Here is a 23,162-nt window from a genome sequence, read left to right on the forward strand (position 1 = left end):
TTTATTTTTTGACATGTTTATTCAGAATTAACATGATCAATGTACAATGTGCTTTTCCTAAAAGAAATACAATCATTTAACAGCAAGTCTTTGAGTTTTGCTTCAAATAAACTACAGAAACAACTCCAAAGATGATAAATATAGATGCATAAACAAACCCCAAATAAATAAAAATGTAATAAAATTAATAATTTTAATAATAATAATAACAACACCATTTATACATATTAATATTGGTGACTGGATAGCCACACGGTTCAACAGCCATAACCTATAGAAAAGCCATTATTAATTATTAAATTAAGCTGGTTACAAGTGAAAGTGGATCTCACACATTTCATGGCCTCCTGCCAGTCATTGTCAATACAGACATTACACAGATCTTCCTCCCATTTACGAGCCACCGTGTTCAAGAGTCCAGAGACATTAGAGTATAGAAAAGAATAAAATCTAGATATAAAATGAGCAGCATTAGTTGTGTTGATGAAAACAAACAAACAAAAAAACTAAGAATAATTTTATATTGTTAGTAATATTTCAAGATGAAAATTTACTGGACTGAAGAAACTTGTTTAAAATAATTGTATCAAATATGATACAACAGGGTTTGGGGGAACGTTTTTTGTCAATCTTTCAGTCCTCCTTTGTATCGCATTATATGTTTTGCCCCCATAATTAAAACGAAAAGCTTTGATCATAAAACTAAGCATTTTAAAGATTGTATATATATATATTGTATAAAAGTTCAAACAACTATTTCTCTTATCACTGCCTTCGAAGCCCACGGCGCCCTCTTGCGTTTCAAATCCTCATTCACAACATGAAGAAGGCGTTTTCGTTTATGTGGATAGTTTGTTTCTTCTCAGTTTCCGTAGATGTCCGTTGCTCTTATGGTTCCGGTAGACACAGAGTGACGCCCATGCGGAGGAGGAGGTCACATCCCACAACAAACTCTCATCCTGGTCGCGAACTCACCTGTCAGAGTCCCTCATGCTGCTGGTTCGGCGTTCGGCAGTAGGTTTCGGCGGTGTGGCTCGATGGGGACTGCGCTGTCTATGCTCCGGTGACGCAGCGGGCCGGTACCGGGACACTGTGCTGCTGCCCCGCACCGACTTCCCCATGAGAGTGAACGGGCCGAATCTACTGGAGCGAGAGATCCAGATCCAGCAGGTAAATGTGACAGGTCCAGATACAGATACAAAAGCTGCTGTTAAAACCGAAAGATCTGATCTAAGTGGTTCTGTTCTGTAACTTCATAAATCATCCTGAATGATTAAGATGATAGCATTTGTAGTACTTCCATAACTGCCACACACATTGAGATCACGGATGAAGTTGTCTTTTGTTGGAGATTAGGGATTTTCCTGGAGTTTGAACTTTTCTGAACCACATTTCACAGAAATGTGGTTTTGACCAGCTGTACACATGGCAGAGAGAGAAAAAAGCTAAAAAGGAGTACTGCCTTCATGATGGACCACCGTATGCCAATGGGGACCCGCATGTTGGACATGCTCTCAATAAGGTACATTCTGTCAGATCATAAGTACACAATTCTTGACCGTATGCAGGATTTTAGAAATACCAAGGTCCAATAGCTTGAGGAGATCAATGATTTACATTTCTGTTTATGCTACTATAAAAATTCAGAGAAAAAAATTGCAATATTTATTATTAGAATTTATTTGATCAAAAATTTACTTTTTAAATATTTGAATATATTTTAAAATACATACTTCATTACTCCAGTCTTCAGTGTCATATGATCCTTCAGAAATCATTCTAATAGAGTGGAATGCACATGATATGATTTGATGGAGACTTCATGATCACATGTTTTTCCTCTTCTTCAGGTACTCTGTAGTGAAGCGAGCTGATAATGAGCAGCTCCTCCTAGTGGCCTCAGAGCGCATCAACAGCCTCGCCTCTATACTGAAGACAAATCTAGAAAGTTTGGCTACATTCACAGGTAGATCCAGTGTTCGTTTGTGGCCTGAATTACTTCACTTGATGCCTTTTAAACTGGCCTAAGCATCTCTCTGTTTCTTTCATTCATCTCCAGGGTCAGACCTCGAAGGTGGAGTCTGTCAGCATCCCACAATTCCTTCAAAACAAGTGCCTTTGTTGCCGGCTAATCATGTGACCATGACTAAGGGAACAGGATTGGTCAACACAGCTCCTGCCCACGGCATGGAGGACTACAGTGTTGCTACACACTTTAATCTGCCAGTAGTAAGTCACCACACCTGTGAATGCTGAAATAGTAAGAATATTGTCTTGTTGGCATGACTTTTAATTGGCTATCTCTCTTCACTAGGAGTGCATGGTGGATGAGGAGGGCAGATTTACAGAACTGGCTGGGCCTGAACTGCAGAAGAAATCTGTGATGACTGAAGGCAATGCCACAGGTGAGAGGAAAGAGATCATGCTGATACAAGAAAAACAGAACAAGATTAGAGCGTATGAAATAATAAAAGAATATGCATTCTAGGAATCATAACTAATGTTTTGTGTGTGTGGGCAGTAATCTCAATGCTGCAGGCAGCGGGTGCCGTTGTGAAAGAGGAGGACTGTGTTCACAGTTACCCATATGACTGGAGGACCAAACAGCCAGTCGTGATCAGAGCCAGTAAACAATGGTTTATTAACACAGCCAGCCTCAAAGACAAAGCTAAGGTGAGACAATAGACTTAAATAAATGAAGACTGTTTTAAGGAATGTTTAGATTTTTTACATAGTGACATTTTTTTGTATTGAAATTAAATTCTCCCTTAATGCTGAAAAAAATCTCATTCTCATTACTGTAATGTGTAAAAAAAATAAATAAATTGCAAAAAATGTGATATGTATTTAATGATCAGAGCATGCTTGTTTTTAGTTACTCATGCAAAAGTATTACAAATGTGACAGATTTCTAATAAGTTATATAAGTGCTTATCTGCAGAAAATAAACTCTTGGTGTGTGTTTTTATAGGACGCCCTGCAGAAGGTGCGTGTGATACCCGAATCGGCGAGGTCCAGTTTGTTGGCAATGTTGGACAGAAGAACATACTGGTGTATATCTCGGCAGAGGAGCTGGGGCGTCCCCATCCCAGTGTTCTACCATAAAGATACTGGAGAGCCACTCTTAAACAAGTATATACTTACACCGTCATAGACATACTCAAACACATATAAACTCATCTTAAACTGTATGTTTAATTCCTTCTTTCTCTCTCAGACATTCAGTGACACACATCGCTAAAGTTTTCTCTGAGAAGGGGAGTGACAGCTGGTGGACGGAGCCAGCAGAGACATTTCTGACTCCAGAGGTTCTTCAGAAGGTACATTTTCATATACTACCGGTAGAATTTTTGAAAATATTTTTTTAAAGAAGTCTCTTATGTCACATGATCCTTCAGATTTCATTCTAATTGGTGCTCAAGAAAGATTTAATATATGTTATAAATTATTTGTCAGAGTAAAGCAGGTGCGGTATCTGATTATGTACGGGGTGAAGATGTCCTGGATATCTGGTTTGATAGCGGGGCCTCATGGGCCGCTGTGCTCCCGGGTGAGTAGTCAAAGTGGTGCTTAATTGTTACAAGTATTTGGTGTCTGTCTAGTTCCATAAGTATTTTGTTGTCTGCTTGTCTTGGGTCCTTTCGTAAGCTTTGTTGTGTTGTAATGTAATCTTACTGTCTCTCTCTTTCAGAATCAGACCCGCGTGCAGACTCATATGTGGAGGGGAAAGATCAGGTCGGCGGTTGGTTTCAGTCGTCTCTCCTCACCAGTGTAGCTGTTCGGAATAAAGCCCCTTACAAGTGAGTCATATATGCAAATGAAAATACACATGTCGAAAAACATATTGGTGACTTTCTGCGTGTGTTTCAGAGCTCTGGTGGTCCATGGATTTGCTGTGAGTGAGAGAGGAGAAAAAATGTCTAAGTCCGTAGGCAACGTGATCGACCCAGATGTTGTTATTAATGGAGGGAAGGTAAGATATGATCAACTATTAATAGAATGAAATTATATCAATCAGTCAGTGCTTTCAAACATCAATTTCTCTCTCCCAGGACTTGTCTGTCTCTCCTCCATATGGTGCTGATGTTTTGAGATGGTGGGTTGCAGAGTCAAACGTGTTTTCTGAAGTTCAGATCGGACCGAACACACTAAACGCTGCTAAAGACAGCATCAACAAGGTCTGGCTTATAAACGAATGCATTAGATTGCTGCCAATCAATGCTAATTCAAAAGGAGATTTTTACACTAGCTTTCAAAAGTTTAGGGTCAGAAAGAATTTTTTATTAATACTTTTGTTTAGCAAGGATGCAATAGATAAAAAAAAAAAAAAGACATTTATAATGTTACAAAAGATTTCTATTTTAAATAAATGCTGTTCTTTTGAACTTTCTATTCCTCAAAGAATCCTGAAATAAAATTGTCACAGTTTGCACAAAAAATATATAAAGCAGCACAACTGTTTTCAACATCGATAATAAGATTAATGGCTGCTGAAAATTCAGCGTTGCTATCACAGGAATAAGTTACATTTTAAAATACATTCAAATAGAAATCTGTTATTTTATATTGTAATGTTTCACAATATTATCGTTTTACTGTGTTTTGATCAAATAAATTCAACCTCGGTGAGCATAAAAGACGTGTTATCAAAACCAAAATCTTACCTACCCCAAACTTTTGAACAGTAGTGTTGATCAAAATTTTATGCTAAATTTTTTTGCTAATGGCCTCTTTTTCAACTGCTCTTCTCTCTCTCCAGCTGAGGAACACACTGAGGTTTCTCTTGGGGAATCTCCAGGGTTTTGATCCTCGTTCCCAGGCCGTGGACCCTAAACAAATTCACTACATAGATCAGTTCATGCTGCACGTGCTCAGAGAGTTCAGCATGAAGGTGAGTCTCAATGTTAACCGTTTAAAATGTTTCTACAGCCTGGGTATAAACCAGCTCTACGCTGCAGTCGATCACGTCATGTGTGTTTGTGTGTGCTGTAGGTAACGGATGCTTACAGTGAGTTTGACAATGGCCGTGTTATCCGTCTGCTGCAATCCTTCATCACTAGAGATTTATCTAACTTCTATTTCAGCATCATTAAAGATCGGTAACCACTCGTTCGATTATGTAACTTTGTGTTTTAAAATCCTTAAGCTATTTTTCTAATGTTCTGTAGCAAAAAGCCTCACTCTCTTTTTCTCTCTCAGGCTGTATTGTGACCCTGAGAACTCCCTTGGTCGGAGGTCGTGTCAGACAGTTTTAGAAGAGATTCTGGATGGAGTGAGTCGTTGTATCGCTCCTGTACTCCCTCATCTTGCTGAGGAGGTGTACCTACACGCTCCTGGACATGATGGTACATGCAATTTCCGTACAAAACTGATGCTGCACATCTATCTCACTGTAACGCTTCTCACCTCTCTCTTTGTCTGTAGAGGGTGACACTTTGTTTCGTAGCGGTTGGATTAAGACCAGTTCTGTTTGGCGGAGGCCAGGACTGGAGGAAGCAGTGGAGGGTGCGTGTGCTATCAGAGATTCCTTCCTGTCTTCTATTCCGGGACGTAATGCTGCTGAGTATGAGCTCATCATTGCCATTGAGCCCAGCCTGTTCTTTGAGCTCATGGAGGTACATCATTGATTTTAAGGCCTGTTCACACTACAAATGTTGGACACAGAAATACAGCTTGATTGTGGTGTCTGTTCAGACAAGTGCATAAAAATGGAAGATGGACATGCAAATTCAATATCTGACAGTAGGTAGTGCTTATAGAAGATATCCCGGTAACCCTGTACATAGAGCACTATGCAACTTTCCGTTTCTGTTTGTCACAGAGAAAAAAAATTAAGTCAAACTGCATTTACATGTTTTCAAACAACCATTTAGATTTTTAGTTTCGCTATGAGTGCCATTAAGTTGTGGTTTTATGTAACAGCAGTGGCTCTGGGCCTGTGAATGAAAGCACAAATCTTATTTGTTGGCCAGTTTTCTTTGTAGTGCAATGGAAAAGAAATTAGAACACCTCTGCGTAAAAAAAAATAAAATAAAAAGCGACATTGACAGTATGCAAATGTTTGTGTCAGACGTTACACATTAACGTCTGTTCATTCAAATGAAAATATTTTGCACTAATTTTTCACACCGAACATTTGTATTTGGTGTGAAAAGGTTTTTAAATACATAATAAAATGTTCTGCTTCATTTGCTTGCAGCTAAATCATTTTGTATGTTGTTTTCCACCCTTCTCTGTCAGTCTCTTCAAGAGGAGCCCACTTCCACCTGCTCCCAGCTGACAGAGCTCATGATGGCCTCACGCACGACTCTGGCAAGCTCTCTCCCGCGGGATTTGCCATCGGATGCCATCACAAGCACAGGAACCTTCCTCATCAACCTGGAAGGTAAGATACTTTGCTTCAGATATAAATTATCGTGTTTCTTTCATTTTTTTGAATATTTTGTTGGTGAAAATTCAAGTCAGAAAGATAAGCAGTTAAACCTGTCTTTACTTGGGGGAACAGAATAAGAATCCCAATTAAGAAAAAAAAAAAGTATGTAACACTGAAGTAACTTGTTGAGGTAGTTTTGCAAGATAGAACTGCATTTTATTCTGCTCATCTGTGTGTTGTGTAGGGGGCATGATCCGGGAGGAGAGTACATACATCGTAGCTGCGATGCCCACCTCTCTATCACACTGTCCGAGATGTCGACGATACACATCAGATGAGCCAGACTGCCTCTGCCCACGATGCCAGACCGTGCTGGAAAACGCCAAGTAATCACCCTGACTGTTGCCTTCCTTCTCCTCCTCCTCTGGTAAAAAAGATTGCAAGGGCTAACATGGACCAGAATGAAGCGGCGATTGTAACAGGCAGAAAGTTGTCTGAAGGTGTGGGAGAGGGGGACCGTGTTTCTCAGGGGTCAGACGGGAGATGAACTGTTATAAATGAACAAAGGAGGAATTTGGAAGGAAAAACCAAACAGGAGATTCATCTGAGACAAAAACGTCCACAAAAAAACAGATTCAGATCATACTTACAATATGAGCACTGACCTGGGATCTGACAGATTTGAATAGTGCAGTTCTCTGCTACAAGTTTAAGCAAACTGATTCAGTACACTGAAAAGGGCCTTGGTGTATGTGTATGTCCATGCGTGCTTGTTTTTGTGGTGGGTGAAAGGTTTGGTTGACACGTCTATCTTTATTTTTATGTATATTCAAGTCATGAAGGGGTATGTTTTAGGGCTGGGCGATATGGCAAAAATGTAATCTCGATAAATTTTTCCCATATTGAACGATAACGATATATATTTCGATATAAGTTGTTAATGCTTCCAGCTTTAAAAGAGTATCCCAACAATGACTATCATTTCTTTCGCTAGACAGTAAGAAACGGCCCTGGTTATGTCCACGGTTAGTTTCACTTTCGTCGCCGCTTCCACTCATTAAATTTTTTTTTTTTTGTCGTCGTCGTGTCGAGTTTGCTTCGCACGTGCACGCTGATTGGCTGTTGTCGCATATTTCTGCTGTGTGGCTCTTGGATCAATCCATATCGAGTAAAAATGTCCAGAGCTTATCATCATTATCGACATAAATTTTATCGCGATTCGATATGATATCGTTTATCGGCCCAGCCCTAGTATGTTTTATTGTGATATTTTGAACTGAAGACGTACTGTAATGTCAGTGTGACTTATTCATGAAGCCAAAGCAGAAGTCAGTAGTGAAACCAGTCTTAAATTGTGACATTGAATGTGGCAGTTTATCTAACAATGGGTTTACAAACTTTACACATTCATTCTGCTTGTTTCATTAATGAGGCTCAGTGAGGAGAGTTTTTTTTATTTTAGTTTCTTGGTTTACCTGTAAATTGATGCTTTATGACGTCACTTTTATTGCTAAACCAATAAACAGTACATACAGGAAAGAGAATATGAATCTCAATGTGAGTCTTCATGTGTTCCCACTTTCCCAAATTTATATAATAATATTCTTCATAAAAACTTGTCTGCATGACAAATTTACTCAAACATATGTAAATTACCAACAGGTTAAGTAAATGAGTTCATGTCTGCAGTTGTTTTTTCTTGCTGACTAATGAGCTATATTGGACATGGCTTTCCTGAGGTAAATATTATTACGTGAACGCTAATACACTTCTTAAATACCACATTGTGTTCATTCATGTTTATTTCCTGCTATAAGTAGTAGTAAAGAGAAGAGATGACACACACATTGGAGGTTCTCAGTCTGCCAAATTTGTGCGTCACATTAAAGACCACCAAAACGGTTTGGATTTAATGGGGAAGTGGACAGAACTTTAAAGCGGAGACTTAGTTTCTCATCAAAAATAACAGTGTGTGGAGCACTGTGTGTGTGTAGTACACATTGACCAGTCTGAGGCAATGGAGTAGGAAAGGAGATTTGCACACAGGTAAGATTCTCCATCTGGCTGCATTTCCTCCCAATACAGTGTATATACAGATATCTAGAGGACGGTATACCAACATAAGACGGTATTAAAATCGACTGTTATCATACTGTGTGTAACGTTTAAGATTTTCACAGTATAATCGAACAAACTATGAAAAGGTGAAGTAAATAAGCTTGTCTCTGTAGTTCTTTTTTACAAGCTGCTGTAGTGGACATTGAATGGATTTCCTGAGGTAAATGGTGATCAATGGTGTTTGCATTTTCCCCCCAATATTGCAGATAAGCAAATGTGCACCGTAGGGACTGTAGCACCATACCGGTGTTGCACCGAATTCTGTGACCATAGTAGGCGCTGTATTGAGTTAATCCGACCTACTCCTAAACCCAATCCTAACCCTAAACCTACCCTCACTACAGCGCCTGCTTGGGTCACATAATTCAGTGCAACAAATAGAATTAAATGTCTTTGTGGTTCTTTTATTCTAATGTTGTTGCTAGTTTAATGCTTTCATTTTGAGGACAATGAGCTACACAACAGTTCTCTGAAATGTCTTTATTTTTGGTATCATGGTTAACGTAGCATTATATGAGCAGCCAGGCACAGCTGGTACGGGACTGCATAAAAGGTCAGCTCTACTGAAGAGAAATCTTTCTTTTGTCTCACCTTGCAACCACACCTAAGCTCGTACATTTAAAATAACATACAATAACAGATTATATTTTAGTGCTTGTTTACTAATAAACAGCATAAATGAGACATTGCAGACATGTTTAATTGGCAGAATAAATGAACAAGAACAGCTAGAATTTGAAAAAAAAAAAGAAAAACCCCTGGTGTTAATATACTGTAATGTTTTGATTATACTGATTACAGCACAATATAATTTTAAAGCTTCCTTGTAAAGAACGTCATTCTTTAATTACAGGACTACTGTACATAAATTACATTGTTTTTGTTTTTATCCTAATAACACTCTAGACACTAGAGACTCCAGGCCCTTTATTTGTGACACGTTCAGTGTGCACAGGCATTGTGGGATAGCACATCCTCTAGATGTGCTAGTGCTCTAGATATGTTATTTTAGTGACTGTTGTGAAAAAGAGATTAAAGTCTGCTAAATTAAGCAGATTACGGATGATGATGAAGATGTGTTTATTTAGGCTGCTGACTGGGTGGTTTTCCAGGTCTCAGGGCTTCTTGGAAACTTTTAAATTCTAGAATATAAAAAAAAAAACATGATTCTCATTCTCTCTTCCTGTGCATTTCTTTATATCAGGGCTCTTCATGTAAAGAGTCCACAGCCTCCAGCAGGTGGAGGGCAAGGCTGTACTGGCCGTGGTTTTCGGGGAGCATCTCGATGACTTTATTGATCAGTCGACTGCTCTGAGACAGAGGGACTGAGGGACAGCGCAGCTCACTGGGGTCCTAGCAACACACACACCATGACACAGATGAGTGTAAGATGGTAAGAGATTTGAGAACTGTGCAGTCTGTGAGATCTCACCATAGCCTTCAGCCAGGTGCAGAGGGTGGGCGGCAGACGGGCCAACAGCTCCATGTTGGGTTTGGTCTGTGACTGGGAGTGGAGCAAAGAGAACGCGAGTCTCTGACCAGTCAACACCAGCAGCTGAGAGCCCAAAACATCTTTGTCCTGCACCTCCATCATCACCTGCGAGATAACGATAAAAAGAAAAAGTACAAAGAGAAAGTTAAAAATAAGAAAAAAGAAAGATATATACAAATAGAAAAAATTAAATAGAAAATTACAAAAAGAAAAATGAAAAAAAGTAGAAAGATAAAATGCATACTAAGAAAAAAATGAAAAAAGGAAAAAATAAAGAAAAATTACAAAACAAAAAGAGAAAAAAAAAATATATATATACAAAGAAAAAAATAATTAAAAACAAAAATAGAACAAAAGAGAAAACAAAACAAAAATAAAACCAAAAGAAAGGGTTAAAAAAAGCAAAAGCAAAAAGAAAGCTCATTAGCATCTCTATATTTCACTGTTGTATATATGCTCAGGAGGTTTAACAGAGTGTGTGTGTTACCTCCTCTGCCCGCAGGTCCAGGCCCTGGTTGTAGAGCTCACAGACGAGGTGTCTGCGCAGGATGTCAGTATTGACCTGCAGTATAGACGAGAGCTCCATACACACAGACGGCCACATGTCTTCAGTGCTGCTGTGTTTGACACCGTTCTCCTCAGATTCAGCTAGAACCTTCACCCAGCCTGTTAACACGTTCATCAGAAACTACACACATGCACAAGAGAGTAATACATCAACACTGGTTTCAGAGGCAAGCTATAAACATCTTATGATCTGTTATTCGAGAATCTTTTGGTCTACACTTCACTGTCACTGTACAAGATGCATGTGACTATAAAATCTTTGGAATAAAATAAAGTCATTTTGCATGGAGATGTTCTTGATGATTGCAGTTCTCCCTCCAATGCTGAGAGTGGCACTGTGACTCACCTCTTGTCTCACTGTGACCAGATTGTGGTCCATGTCTCCACTTGGCAGCAACTGGATAGACGACAAATCTCTAAAAAATGCATTCTTACCCTGTAGGTGACAGAAAAAGACAACATGAATTAGTCATCATAAAGCAGAAATTTCAATCACCTTTTCTTCCTTGTAGTGATGTATATTCGAGTAAAACGGCTTCTTGAAAGTGAAAAAATGTAGAAGTAGATTTAGGTCAGTACATGTTGAGTCGAACCTGTGTCACACACATAAGAACCATGGCTAATCACTTCACCATTACTTTTTTAAAGGTGCCATAGAATGCATTGATACAATATTTTAAATTGTTCTCCGATATCTACATAGAAGGTATGTGGCTTAGGTAAGGACAAAAAATCTCCAGAAACAGTTTTACATGTCCATTTACAACACTAGGATTTGTCAATTGTCACTAGAATGAAATGGCCTGTTTTTACCTTATATGGAAGGGTCATGAATAATAATGTTGAGCTCTGCTCTGATTGGCTGTTTCACAGTGCGGCTCATTTCAGTAGCTCACACAGCATGAAGGAAACACAGGGAAAATATATATTTCAGTACGCTCTCTTGCAGTTATATCGTTGGGTAATTATACTGTATATAATATGTGGTCATCAGGGATCCGCTATTAATATATTCGAATGCACGATCGCTTTTTACTTTCACTTTCGAGATTTGCGATCGCACGTGCTCTGTGTAAATTACAGCGGCAGTACTTACCACACATCATCTCATTCATAAGATGAGATGCTTGTCTGTGGTGCTCAGGATCTGTAAATCATTCGCCATCATCCTCAGTCATCTATCCTTACTCTGTTTATGTGGTAAGTGAAATCTTATGTACTGTCATGTAACAGGCTACAGCTAGCAAGCAGCTAACCATGTCCCTTTAGTGGCTCGCGCTATTTTCCGGCTGGCGGCTGGCATAGAGCATGGGCGGGTATATGCAAATGTTGGGGGCGTAACTATTAGTGATCCCGACTGTAACGTCACAGTCGGTGTTATGTTCTGATTTGACTATTTTTCAGTGGTCTTTGCATGCACGAGATTTACATAAGAAGGAGGAAACAATGGTGTTTGAGGCTCACGGTATGTAATTTCCATGTACAGAACTGTTATTATTCAACTATGCCAAGGTAAATACAGTTTTCCATTCTATGGCACCTTTAAGGCACTAAACAGCACATTTCTAAATTTTATTGAGGTGTGCATGTATAAATGCAGAATTGTGTGCTTTTACCTTGCTGTCAAACAGGCTGAGTGGTTTCAGGCGCAAAGAGAAGGTCATGGCGGCGTGCAGCAGTGACGCTAACACACAGTGATGCTGAACGAGAGGATAGTGAACAGACCTCTGATCCAGAGCTAACTCCACTATAGACACTGGACCCTCAGCACCACCCCACACTTCCTCCACGCACACATCTGGAGCAGACACTTGCTCCACCGCTGAATCCGCCTGAGAGAGAAAAGAAGATTAGAATATATGTCTCGCTTTTATTTCAACCCATTCATTGCCCATCATCATCATTGTAAAATCCACAGTAACTTAAGACATGCTTCCGCCCATGCATCCACTGTTTAATCAGTCCTTACTCTGGAGAAAAAAGGAAAGGAAGGGAGAAAAGAGGAAGATGAGACCTCCATCAGGGCCTGCAGTAACTGCACACTGGAGCCCAGGAAACTCCTCACAGCTGCGTCTCCCATTCCTACATCCTAAATACACACACAAACACACACACATTAAATTCAAATGAAACAGATCTGAATTTAATTTATGCTTTGTGACTTCTCTTACCCGTCTACACAGTCGGTCTTTAGGTGCCTTTCCTACCTACATCAACACATGCACAGTCAATTCTTAAATCTTAAACAGCACACAAAGAGGAAGAGCCAGAGTACACAGAAATGCAAACCTTTTCCATTAGGAAGGCAGCAGCCGAAAACCGCTTGACTATGAAGGTCTGCCACATCATAGCAGAGACACCTGAGAGAAGAGCATAGATGAAGGAGAGAATTCCTTGTGAAGAAATATGTTGTGGCAACTTCCTATCCATTGATCTGCCAACACAAATTAGCTTTCATCTAATCAATATACGCTATATATCTCTTACCAAACTGAATGTGAGGATTGGATATCATCTTTAAAAACTCCACTGACCACTCTAAGTACTGCCCCACCTGAGGAGAAAGAAAGAGATGACTGGTTGATATTTCTCCAGTAGCAAACTGCAAGGAATTCCAGTGCCTTTAATACTCCTTTACTTTTACGAACAAGTACTTAGAAATAAATAAATGCAATTCTTTTTGACAAAATGAATGAACAAAAACAAAACCCATTTGATTCCAGTATTTTTCTGGTAATTTTTAAACAAGAACTGGTTCTCAGTTATCGACTCTTTAAGACAGCTTTGAGATTGTTTATAGTCTTCACCTCAGGGTCTTTGTTCCACTGGACCACGTTTTCCCAGCTACAGTGAGCAAACAGCACATCAGGAGACAGAGAATTTGGGAACCGCTGACACACACACTCCAGCAGCTCTAAGACAACACAAACGCACACACAGATGCTTCAGTCAAGCACAGAACACACACACAGCTTAAAGAACTATTATAAATGGAAACCACCATGGAACAATTTTAAATGATCTAACATCTAAGTAACATGATCAGGAATCTCCACAGTTACCCTCAAGTTTCTCCTCCCCGCCTTGCTGTAATGGCTCATTCTCTCCCCTCCGTTGTAGGATATCCCTCAGGAGATCTGGAGACACACCCTGTCTGAAGATCAACTTGGAAACACAGTCTGCTACACCACCTAAATGACAAAAAAATCATAAAATAAGAAAACATTATAATTTATTTAATTTTATCTTAGCTTGTATGAAAGCAGATATTGTAAAGCTCCAGTAAACACGCATAAGTTTCTTATGTTCACCATACTAATATATTTCTAAATGTAATTTATTCCTGTGATGGAAAAGCTGAATTTTCAGTAGCCATTCCTCCAGTCTTCAGTCTCACATGTTGAAATGTTGAAAACAATCATGCTGCTTAATATGACCGTGATTTTTTAAAGGGGTCATATGATGCTGCTAAAAAGAACATTATTTTGTGTATTTGGTGTAATGAAATGTGTTTATGCGGTTTAAGGTTAAAAAAAAAACACATTATTTTCCACATACTTTTCATTATTGTTTCTCATCTTTGTGGATTTGAGACTTTAGACTTCGCAACTTTACAGATCTTCTTTATGCACCAAGAGCTTGTAACACTCCAAAGAGAAAGGAAAAATTTAAATCGCATCATATGACCCCTTTAATGAATATAACCTTTATCAATTTAATGCATCTTTGCTAAATAAAAGTATTAATTAAAAGTATATATAAAAAAAAAACTGACTGACCGAAAACTTTGGAACAGTAGTTTATGTGTTTTATGTACCTCTGCCACTCTCTAATAGTGTTTTGACCGAGCAGCGTGTAACAGCGCCACCTGTAGAGCCCTGAGGAGATGGCAGGCAGAGCAGTGTTTGCAGAGCAAGAACATCCTCCAACTGCTTTATACACACCACCCACTGCTCCAACTCCAGAGAAACACATTCCCACTCCTCCTGAAACTGCAAATAGAGAGAGAGTTACACACAAACTCTACAGATACAGAAAACACCCACCCACACACACACACACACACACACCTTGCTCTCTCCCAGCCTGGTAATGGCATTCTTGGCTACACGATGAGCGACTAGAGCAGCCAGTAGTGCGGCGGCGGAGCTCTCAGACTGAACACAAGCTGTGCGCACCTGCTGCCACCAGGGCGAGACACACTGGCCGTCCCATGACTCATCCACCGCTCCTGATATACACATGCGCACAATTAAAAAGTTAATATACTGGATAAAAATAAACAGGTTGATCTCTCTCACAGATGACGTTAAAGACCTTTCATGGAGCTGAGGGTGGACAGCAGCGTGCCCAGGTGTGAGACGGCGTCTGGGTACTTCAGTACATCCTTCTCTTTGTTCAGCCAAACTGACAAGAGCAAAGACTGCCAGAGAGACATTAAAAAAAACAGAAATTACATTTAAGCAAATTCAGGTTCTATTCTAACCATTCCAACCCCTTCCTTTTTTCTCTTTATATCACTTACCAGTAGCTGCTGAGGGCTGATGCCACTTTCCTGCAGAGTCTCACAAACTCTTTGTAAAGGACTCTGACCAGACAGACAACCCCAGAACAGGAAACTACCTGAAATGCATACAAAAATCACATTTGTGATGCACCAATACTAATATTTAGAATGATACAAATTATTTTCATGTTATTGCCAGTAACTGATAGTACAGAAAATTCTACACTATTTTGTTTAAATAAATTAAAACTAAAACATTAACTACTAAAATCTGAAATGCTACAAATGAGTGCACATCATAACATTTAACATGAAAAATTGATAATCATTTTGAGGTTTGCTAAAGATTACATTTAAAAGTGTTATTAAATTAATGTTTTTAAAGATGAACTTCAAAGTTGTGATGAAAGAGAAGTAGCGACATTACACTCAAATGTAGTAGCTACATTTGAGTGTAATTGATTATAGAAAAAGAAAAGAAAAAGCAGGGCAGACTTGGTTCTATGCATTGGTCGTTGATTGGATTTTTAGATGTAGGCATTGCACTCTTGTAGGGAGATAAGTGTGAACATGCAGGGGTCCAGTTATTACATTTTTATTAAAAATTAATAGGTAACTTTAAAAAAAATTAAACGTACAAATTAATTGTTCACAATAAGATCTATAACATGCATTTGGAAAATAGACATGGTGAAATTTCATTTTATGAAAACTTTAAGTGAGTGTTAGATGACACAAACAGTCTTATCTAAATGTAAAAATAGGGGAAATTTAATAACCAATATTGACCAATACAGATTAAAAAAAAGTTGATAACCAGTGTGGTACCAATATTTTGTGCATCCTTAAAATAAATACTTAAACCAAATGTAAACATTTATGACACTTAAAAAAGCATACAAATAATGCACAATGAAATAAATATCCAGTTTTACCCAGTTGGGTCCAATCGGTATCAGGTTGTTTAATCACTCTGAGCTCTCCATTCACCCACTCCAATTGAGACAGAAATGTTCGGACTGGCAGTGGCCCACTTGAGTCTTGAGCAAATGAGACGCAGGGCCGAGAGTTCATCTCTGTGTAACGCTGCAGGACTGGGCCAACACGAGCAAGATCCTCCTCAATGCCAGAAAACGACGGCTGTATGGAAAGGAGACGCCTTTAGTTCAAATCCTAGTGTGAAGAGGATACATTAGCTTAGGTCAACTAGATAGTGTCTGTATTACTCACATGTTCTGGCTCAGTGGGTGATGTATCTGGTGTGTGCAGTAATTGAACGTCTGTGTACAGCTGGAGAAGTTTGAGCTCGGATGAACAAAACTGCAGCAACGACTTGTCCACTGCTTCAGGATCTAATACAAACACACATGAAAAACAGATTAAACATTGACATAAGTGTTTAAATATAAAAAAAATACACTATGCCCGGGGAGGACTGAGGGTGTTACCTTGTTCTTTCAGGCTAGCCAATAATGCACGAGTAACATTGGTCAAACAGGACACTGGTGCATTCTTATTGGACAGAAGTGACTCCAGAGCCTGTCAATCAATCAGATATTTCATTAAAGAGTTTGTTAACATACAGACATATACAAACATAAATATGTTATATATTACAAACCTGTTTCTTAATAGCTGGGTGTTTAATGTCCAGTAACACACTTTGTGCTTCACTCTCAAGCAGACCTGTCAATCAAAGTTTACAGGCCAACTCAAACATGTGAACACATCAGTGCAACAGAACTAAAAGACAACATTGAGTAGTGGTTCTTTAAAAATGTTATGGATGACAACTTGAATGTGTTTCATGTATATGCATGGTCTATCATGAATATTAATGAGGTAGGTCTGACCTGGCTCCACCTCCCTGCTCCTCAGAAGAGTGGTGACTCTCCTCAGCAGGTGCATGTCTTTAGCGCGCTCGCTCTTTTTATCACTGACCAACACAGAACAGACACATTTGCACTAACCTGCATTGTGTGTGTGTTTGTGAATATTAATGTGCACACCTTCATGAATATTTATGTATGATTGTGTACCTGAGTGCCAGGTGGAATGGTATGGTGACGGCTCTCAGGGCTCCATTAACTGGGTCAAACAGACACACTTGTTGTGTGTGGATTTGCCAGCCTTGACTGGTTACGCTGTTCACACCCATTAACCTGTGACCTGCATACAGCAACCTGAAAGAGAGAAACATGAATGAATATGCATTTTCAGATGGTAGCAATTGAGAGTGTGGTTTTTAGTTTTTGTGTGCGAGTATGTACCTGCAGTGTTTGCCCACAGTAAAAGCCCCTACCCGTGGTCCATGTTGAGTTCCCCACACCTCTAAAATGCCCCTACGTGGGGCATAAATCACCAGAAATTGGGCATGCCGGCGGGGCATAGAAGGAGATGTGGCTAGATCTCTCTCCCCACGAGCTTCTGACACCTGCACCCATCCGAGCTGAGCGTCACGATAGCCTGCATGCACATAATACAGATATTATGTAAAAACAGTATTGTTTATATACACTAAAGTTCAAAATTTGGGGGCAAATGTTCTTTTTTAATATTTTTGAAAGAAATCTCTCATGCTCAGCAAGGCAATATTATTGTAATAATACACCAGTCTTCAGTGTCACAGGATCTTTCAGAAATAATTCAAGAAACATTTCTTATTATAAGGAAATTGTGCTGCTTAATATGAAACCGTGATACTTTTTAATGTTTTAATGTTTAAAAAGATTTTTAAAAATGTAAATGTGTAACTTTTCAATACAAACTGTCATATAGAGAAACCGTCCGTAATGATACTGATTTAAGTAACAGCTGTGATGCTTTGTGTGCATTTGTTAAGTGAAGCATTCATCACACTGATTCAAATCCTGTGAGCCACATGTTGTTTTGCGCAATTTAATAGGAACAGGGTCATAAGATGCCTGTTCGCAAATCAGACTTCATTAGTCGTGCTACACTGCTCACCCTTCCACATCCTGATAGCGATGCCTCGTGCCACATCCAGCAGCGTGACTCTGCCAAAGTCATCTGTGACTCCAGCCATAGTGTTACATGGAGAGAGACAGATAGATTCGCCATGCCGACGAGAATCTGGAAGACCAAACCTGAAGCAAGCCGAAAAATGAAATTGTGCTCTTAAATTAGTTTTTTTTTTTTTTAATTGTGTGTATATGATTACAAGAATTTAAAAGGCAATGATGTGCATGATGGGAGGTAGTTGACTGTACATAAAGTTACCTAACAGGAAGGGCTGTGGCCGGCTCCACTTTTGGCTTCTGTTTCTGCACTGACTCCTCTTCATTTTTACTCTTCCATCCCAACCAGCCACTAAGGAGGAAGATAAGAGAGAGCGACTGAGACCAAGAATGAGTAAACATGGAGTGAGACTGAACATGACAGGTCAGTGCTAATAAGAGCCAAGAGTTAAAATAATCCAGACACACAGACCTGGCAGCACTGAACAGAGCTGATGTGAGTTTGCTGGCCACAGCCAGAGCCACATGGGAGAGAAGAGGCTGAGAACTACCCTGAGATGAGAGAGAGAGGAAAAACGGCCATAATCAACAAGAACAACTACAAACAAGCCACAAACACCAACAACACCTAGAAAAAGATGTGTGTGTGTGTGTTTGTTTGTACCTCTATAGCATAGTAGAACCCAGTGTAGGGTCCACCTCCCACTGTGATATACTGACTCATAGCAGGAGGGCTTCCTTTAACCGAAGTATGAAATCCTCCAAGCATAGATGCATTTTTCATCTGATCGAACACACTGAGAGTAGTAATACCTGAAAGAGAAAGACATTACCTTACACTGCAATTCAAAAGTTTAGCATCAGTAATTATTTTTTTGAAAGAAATTAATAAGCAATGATGCTTTCAACTGATTGAATGTGTAAGAAGAAGAAAAAACATTTATAATATTACAAAAGATTTCTATTTCAAATAAATGTTGTTCTTTTGAACTTTCTATTCATCAAAGAATCTTGAAAAATTTTATCACGTTTTCCACAAAAAATATTGAGCAGCCCTACAGTTTTAACACTGATAATAATAAAAAGTGTTTCTTGAGCACCAAATCAGCATATTAGAATGATTTCTGAAGGATAAAAAAACCCCGTAAGAGTTAAGAACTCTTTTACCTATGCTGGAATGGTCTGTAATTGTGTCCATGTCTTGCAGGCCCCACTTCTTATAGGCCAGTGGTGGAGGCTGGATGACATCACTTCCTGCTGCTGCAGCTGAAAGGTAAAGAAACAGATGCAGGGAATAAAACGGGTGAAAACAAATAACATGAGAGACTAAATTAAAAATAAGTTAAGGACTACTGGTCACATGATAACCTGGTCAATGTCTCTCTCTCATACCTCTGGCAACCTGGTTTCGACAGGCACGTAAAGACTGGAAGAGGCTAAAGCCATCGATGGTGACAAGGGCTGCTGGGTACAAAATACTGAGCTCCTCATGCTGATAGAGAAACAGACATTTCATCATCTGATCAGAACGTCATCAGAGTAGGCAGACTGAGTTTGATCCACTGTTTAAGCTAAGATGTTATGTTTAACCTTGTTAACAATTGCTTAACACATGCTTTGTGCAGAACTGAATACATCAAGTCAGCGTAAGAGGTATCTGTACCTGTTCTGTTACTCCAGAGTGACGTGGAATCTCATAGGTGCGGCACTTCAGTTGCAGCACAGGATCTTCGTGCAACAATTGGGCCAACAGAAGAACACCACTCTACACACACACACACACACACACACACACACACACAAACACACACATAAATGGTGGATTAAACCAGTGGATTGTCTGCTGTGCTGATACTGGTCTAGTTTTGATTAAAGGGGTCATATGATGCGATTTCAAGTTTTCCTTTCTCTTTGGAGTGTTACAAGCTGATTACACAAAATAATGATCTTTTAAAAAGCATCATATGACCCCTTTAAATATGACATCTGATTGTTTATTAAACATATCGATGCATTAAAGTCTGAATTCAGCTGGTGAGTTCAAAGGTCAGAAAACATCACGGTACCTCTGTGTAGAAACGGACATAACCTGAGCTGAATCCAACCACAACACAGGTCCAATCAGGCCGGCCAGTAGAACTCCTAAACACATAAACACATAACGAGCACAGGCATTACCATTTGAGGTTGGTAAGATTTGTTTTAATGTTTCTGAAAGAAGTCTCTTATGCTCACCAAGTCTGCATTTATTTTATCCAAATTATAGCAAAAATAGTAATATTGTGAAATATTATTATAAATGAAACATCTGTTTTCTATTTTAAGCCATTACACCAGTCTTCAGTGTCACATGATCCTTCAGAAATCATACTAATATGCAGATTTGGTGCTCAAGGAACATTTCTCATTATTTTCAATTTCGAAAACAGTTGTGCCGCGAGAGAGAGAGCGCGAAAGAGAGCGCGAGAGAGAGAGAGGGAGAGCGAGAGAGGGAGAGCGCGAGAGAGAGAGAGAGAGCGCGAGAGCGAGAGAGAGAGAGCCTTCAGAAATCATACTAATATGCAGATTTGGTGCTCAAGGAACATTTCTCATTATTTTCAATTTCGAAAACAGTTGTGCTGCTTAATATTTTTGTGGAACATGTGATACATTTTTTTAGGATTCTTAAACAGAAAGAAGCATTTATTTTGTTACAATTTACTTTTGCAACAAAATAGAAGGCTTTACTGTCACTGACACTGTATACAGGAGTGTGTATGTGAGTGGGATGTGCTTACCTCTTCTGGCTGGCCAATGGAATACAAATAACACTACAGATACACTCCCTGTGGAAAGAACAGACAAAAAAAATTGAAAACCGGTGAACAAAAAAAAACCAAAAAAAAAAAAAAACAATCAAACAGATTTTTACCACTCTTTATTTTTGTTTTTCTGCCTCTTATCTTTCCACTTTTTACAATCCTCCTTATAATAGACATATGTTTTTTTAAAAACATCTACAAACTCCATTACACATAATATTGCTTAGTCCTTCGTTTCTGTCTTGTAACATATTCCTTTCTTCTTTGAGGGATTAAAACCCTTCATGGTTTTTCCCATAAAACCATCCAATCCTGACCCTCCCCTCTCCTCTTCCGTCTCTCACCCCTCCTCGGCGCTCAGCGTTCCACTCCAGGTCACAGCGAGGGTCATTTCCTCCTGCCCACTCTCATCTGTCAGCCACTTAGCTGCCAATCAATCAATTCACATACAAGTTATGCCAATCAATAACCAATCATCAATAAAGAATAGATTAATCACTACTATGTGTATACCAGAGAGAAATGTGGCTTTATGCTCTCGAGCGATGACCAGCAAATCTGAGCAGGGCGAGAGAGACAGCACACAGTCCTGTAGCCAGGGGGCGCTCTGTTGCTGCTCCTCCTCCTCAGCCTAAGAGAAGAACATGCAGAATTTTTTATGGTGCATTTATGTTATTTTGTGGTCATTATATGGAAAAGAGGGGTGCATAAATTCTTCAAAATTTCAACTTTTGTCTTCCACAGAAAAATAATAACATACAAGTTTAGAATGACATTTCGTTGAGTAAATGACATTCATTTTCTTTTTTTCGGTGTACCAATCTTATAATACAAACCTGAGCTCCATCCTCTTTACCATCAGGATTTTCCCAAGAGCCCCAGTCTGAGTCATCCCACGTTAACTCATTCTCTAGAGAAAGAGAAAAGGATGTGCTGTAAAATATGTGGTCAGCAAGGATGAATCTATTCACATTAAACAGTCAGTCGGCTCGATCTGGTGTCCTTCAACCTCTGTGAGAGTTCATACACACTCTCTCTTTTTCATCCCCTGCATGCTCATTTCTCTCTTACATCTCTATGGTCAAGTGTTTTGACACAAATCGCCTGCCAATCGCATGACAAAATCATGAATGCAAGATGTATCTTACTTACAAACTCTCAATATACCCTTTCCTTTTTCTTTTCTCTTCGTCTTTCGTTCATTCACTGTCTCTAACGCAGTCATGTGTTTCAGGACCTTTCTGCAGGATGACTCATTCACCAAGGCCAAATACACCTCCCTTCCTCCCTACATCTCTCTCTCTCTACAGGGAGTAACTACGTTATTCTGCATCACAGTCAGACAATTCACTTTTTACTAATTTTTGTTTTTGTTTTTCAAAAAACACACATGCAATTGGTTTATTATTAGCTCAGTATAAAAACTGTATATTTTATATCCTTTAACTCTAAATCTAAGCCTCACGCAAATCGTTCTGCATTTATATATTTTAATTAAAACATTATTTTGTAAGTTAATCATGTCGTTTTACTATCGTTGTGGGGACATTGTAGTTTCCGTAATGTATGCAAAACAAAACCCAACACACACAGCTCATGACTGTGTTATTCTGCTTTTACCTATCAAAAACAACTTTCCAACTCTACCAACCATCCAGGCCGAACTCCACACACCCGAACTGACACCCATAAATCACTGAACAAGCGCAATGCAGGAGAACCATCATTAAACTGGACTTTAGGCATACTAACTCCAGCAGTAACTGTTACCTGCTCGTGTTTTCTCTTCCTCGGGTCCGGCGTTGTTGTGCTTGGGGAAGAGAAAGTCTCGCACTTGTCTGAGCTCCTGGACCCGGCCGAAATCCAGCAGACAGCAGGACATGTTTCGGGCGGAACCGGACCCAAAACCTGCGGATTCTACGACATAAACCCTCCGCCCGGTGCGCGAACCGACTCTTAGTGTGTTTATGAGCCTGTCAGTGAAGTTTGTGAGGGTGTTGAGTGTTTTTTTGGACCCGAGCGGGTCAGAAGATCCATCTGAGGTGTCAGTGTGTTATTGTGCTGTGAGTTTGGGATGACACATACACATCCGCTATAGACAAGCTAATCGCGCTGTTGCCCCCTGCTGATCTGGAGGACACGCACTTTTCAATACTATTAAGTGTATTTTCTATAATAATATAATATAATATAATATAATATAATATAATATAATATAATATAATATAATATAATATAATATAATATAATATAATATAATATAATATAATATAATATAATATAATATAATATAATATAATATAATATAATATAATATAATATAATC

At 39.2% G+C, this 23,162-nt stretch overlaps 2 protein-coding genes across 3 annotated transcripts; one reads left to right on the plus strand and one right to left on the minus strand.

The window, feature by feature from the left end:
- The first annotated feature begins 877 nt into the window (after positions 1-877).
- On the plus strand, positions 878-7,339 carry LOC107715938 (isoleucine--tRNA ligase, mitochondrial-like). The gene is made up of 19 exons (XM_016522200.1): positions 878-1,170; positions 1,400-1,522; positions 1,648-1,658; positions 1,851-1,966; positions 2,060-2,229; positions 2,315-2,405; positions 2,522-2,673; positions 2,972-3,132; positions 3,218-3,320; positions 3,457-3,550; positions 3,692-3,800; positions 3,871-3,973; positions 4,053-4,178; positions 4,760-4,891; positions 4,993-5,099; positions 5,200-5,345; positions 5,425-5,615; positions 6,241-6,385; positions 6,618-7,339. Exons 1-19 carry the CDS (start codon positions 991-993, stop codon positions 6,761-6,763), a joined length of 2,406 nt encoding a protein of 801 aa, XP_016377686.1. The 5' UTR covers positions 878-990; the 3' UTR covers positions 6,764-7,339.
- Positions 7,340-8,956: 1,617 nt separating this feature from the next.
- On the minus strand, positions 8,957-22,939 carry LOC107716015 (rab3 GTPase-activating protein non-catalytic subunit-like). Of its 2 annotated transcripts, none has more exons than XM_016522323.1 (35): positions 22,607-22,939; positions 21,673-21,746; positions 21,350-21,467; positions 21,181-21,262; positions 20,813-20,860; positions 20,102-20,177; positions 19,699-19,800; positions 19,428-19,527; positions 19,203-19,301; positions 18,700-18,848; positions 18,508-18,587; positions 18,298-18,387; positions 18,025-18,164; positions 17,328-17,523; positions 17,097-17,240; positions 16,911-16,993; positions 16,679-16,743; positions 16,506-16,596; positions 16,288-16,409; positions 15,993-16,197; positions 15,076-15,173; positions 14,868-14,973; positions 14,621-14,781; positions 14,368-14,542; positions 13,613-13,741; positions 13,358-13,464; positions 13,038-13,104; positions 12,840-12,910; positions 12,722-12,757; positions 12,565-12,639; positions 12,167-12,382; positions 10,897-10,986; positions 10,471-10,671; positions 9,924-10,088; positions 8,957-9,844 (listed from the first exon to the last, which is right to left on the minus strand). In XM_016522323.1, the coding sequence occupies exons 1-35, from the start codon at positions 22,716-22,718 to the stop codon at positions 9,692-9,694; spliced, it is 4,026 nt and encodes a 1,341-aa protein (XP_016377809.1). In that variant the 5' UTR covers positions 22,719-22,939; the 3' UTR covers positions 8,957-9,691. The 2 variants fall into 2 exon arrangements, with proteins under 2 accessions (XP_016377809.1, XP_016377808.1); XM_016522322.1 differs by having other exon boundaries at positions 12,520-12,639.
- Positions 22,940-23,162: the final 223 nt, after the last annotated feature.

The sequence above is a fragment of the Sinocyclocheilus rhinocerous genome, unplaced genomic scaffold (assembly GCF_001515625.1).
Source record: "Sinocyclocheilus rhinocerous isolate Xijiao unplaced genomic scaffold, SAMN03320098_v1.1 scaffold749, whole genome shotgun sequence".
Lineage (NCBI taxonomy): Eukaryota > Metazoa > Chordata > Actinopteri > Cypriniformes > Cyprinidae > Sinocyclocheilus > Sinocyclocheilus rhinocerous.

Excerpts from the sequence above, each read along its gene's own strand:
- LOC107716015 (XM_016522322.1), bottom strand. The coding sequence starts at position 22,718 with ATGTCCTGCTGTCTGCTGGATTTCGGCCGGGTCCAGGAGCTCAGACAA. Across the intron at positions 21,747-22,606 it reads GGAAGAGAAAACACGAGCAG|AGAATGAGTTAACGTGGGAT; the intron begins GTAACAGTTACT and ends CTCTTTCTCTAG. Across the intron at positions 13,465-13,612 it reads CGGGGAGGAGAAACTTGAGG|AGCTGCTGGAGTGTGTGTGT; the intron begins GTAACTGTGGAG and ends GTGTTGTCTTAG.
- LOC107715938 (XM_016522200.1), top strand. The coding sequence starts at position 991 with ATGCTGCTGGTTCGGCGTTCGGCAGTAGGTTTCGGCGGTGTGGCTCGA. Across the intron at positions 1,967-2,059 it reads AAGTTTGGCTACATTCACAG|GGTCAGACCTCGAAGGTGGA; the intron begins GTAGATCCAGTG and ends ATTCATCTCCAG. Across the intron at positions 3,974-4,052 it reads TTGTTATTAATGGAGGGAAG|GACTTGTCTGTCTCTCCTCC; the intron begins GTAAGATATGAT and ends TCTCTCTCCCAG.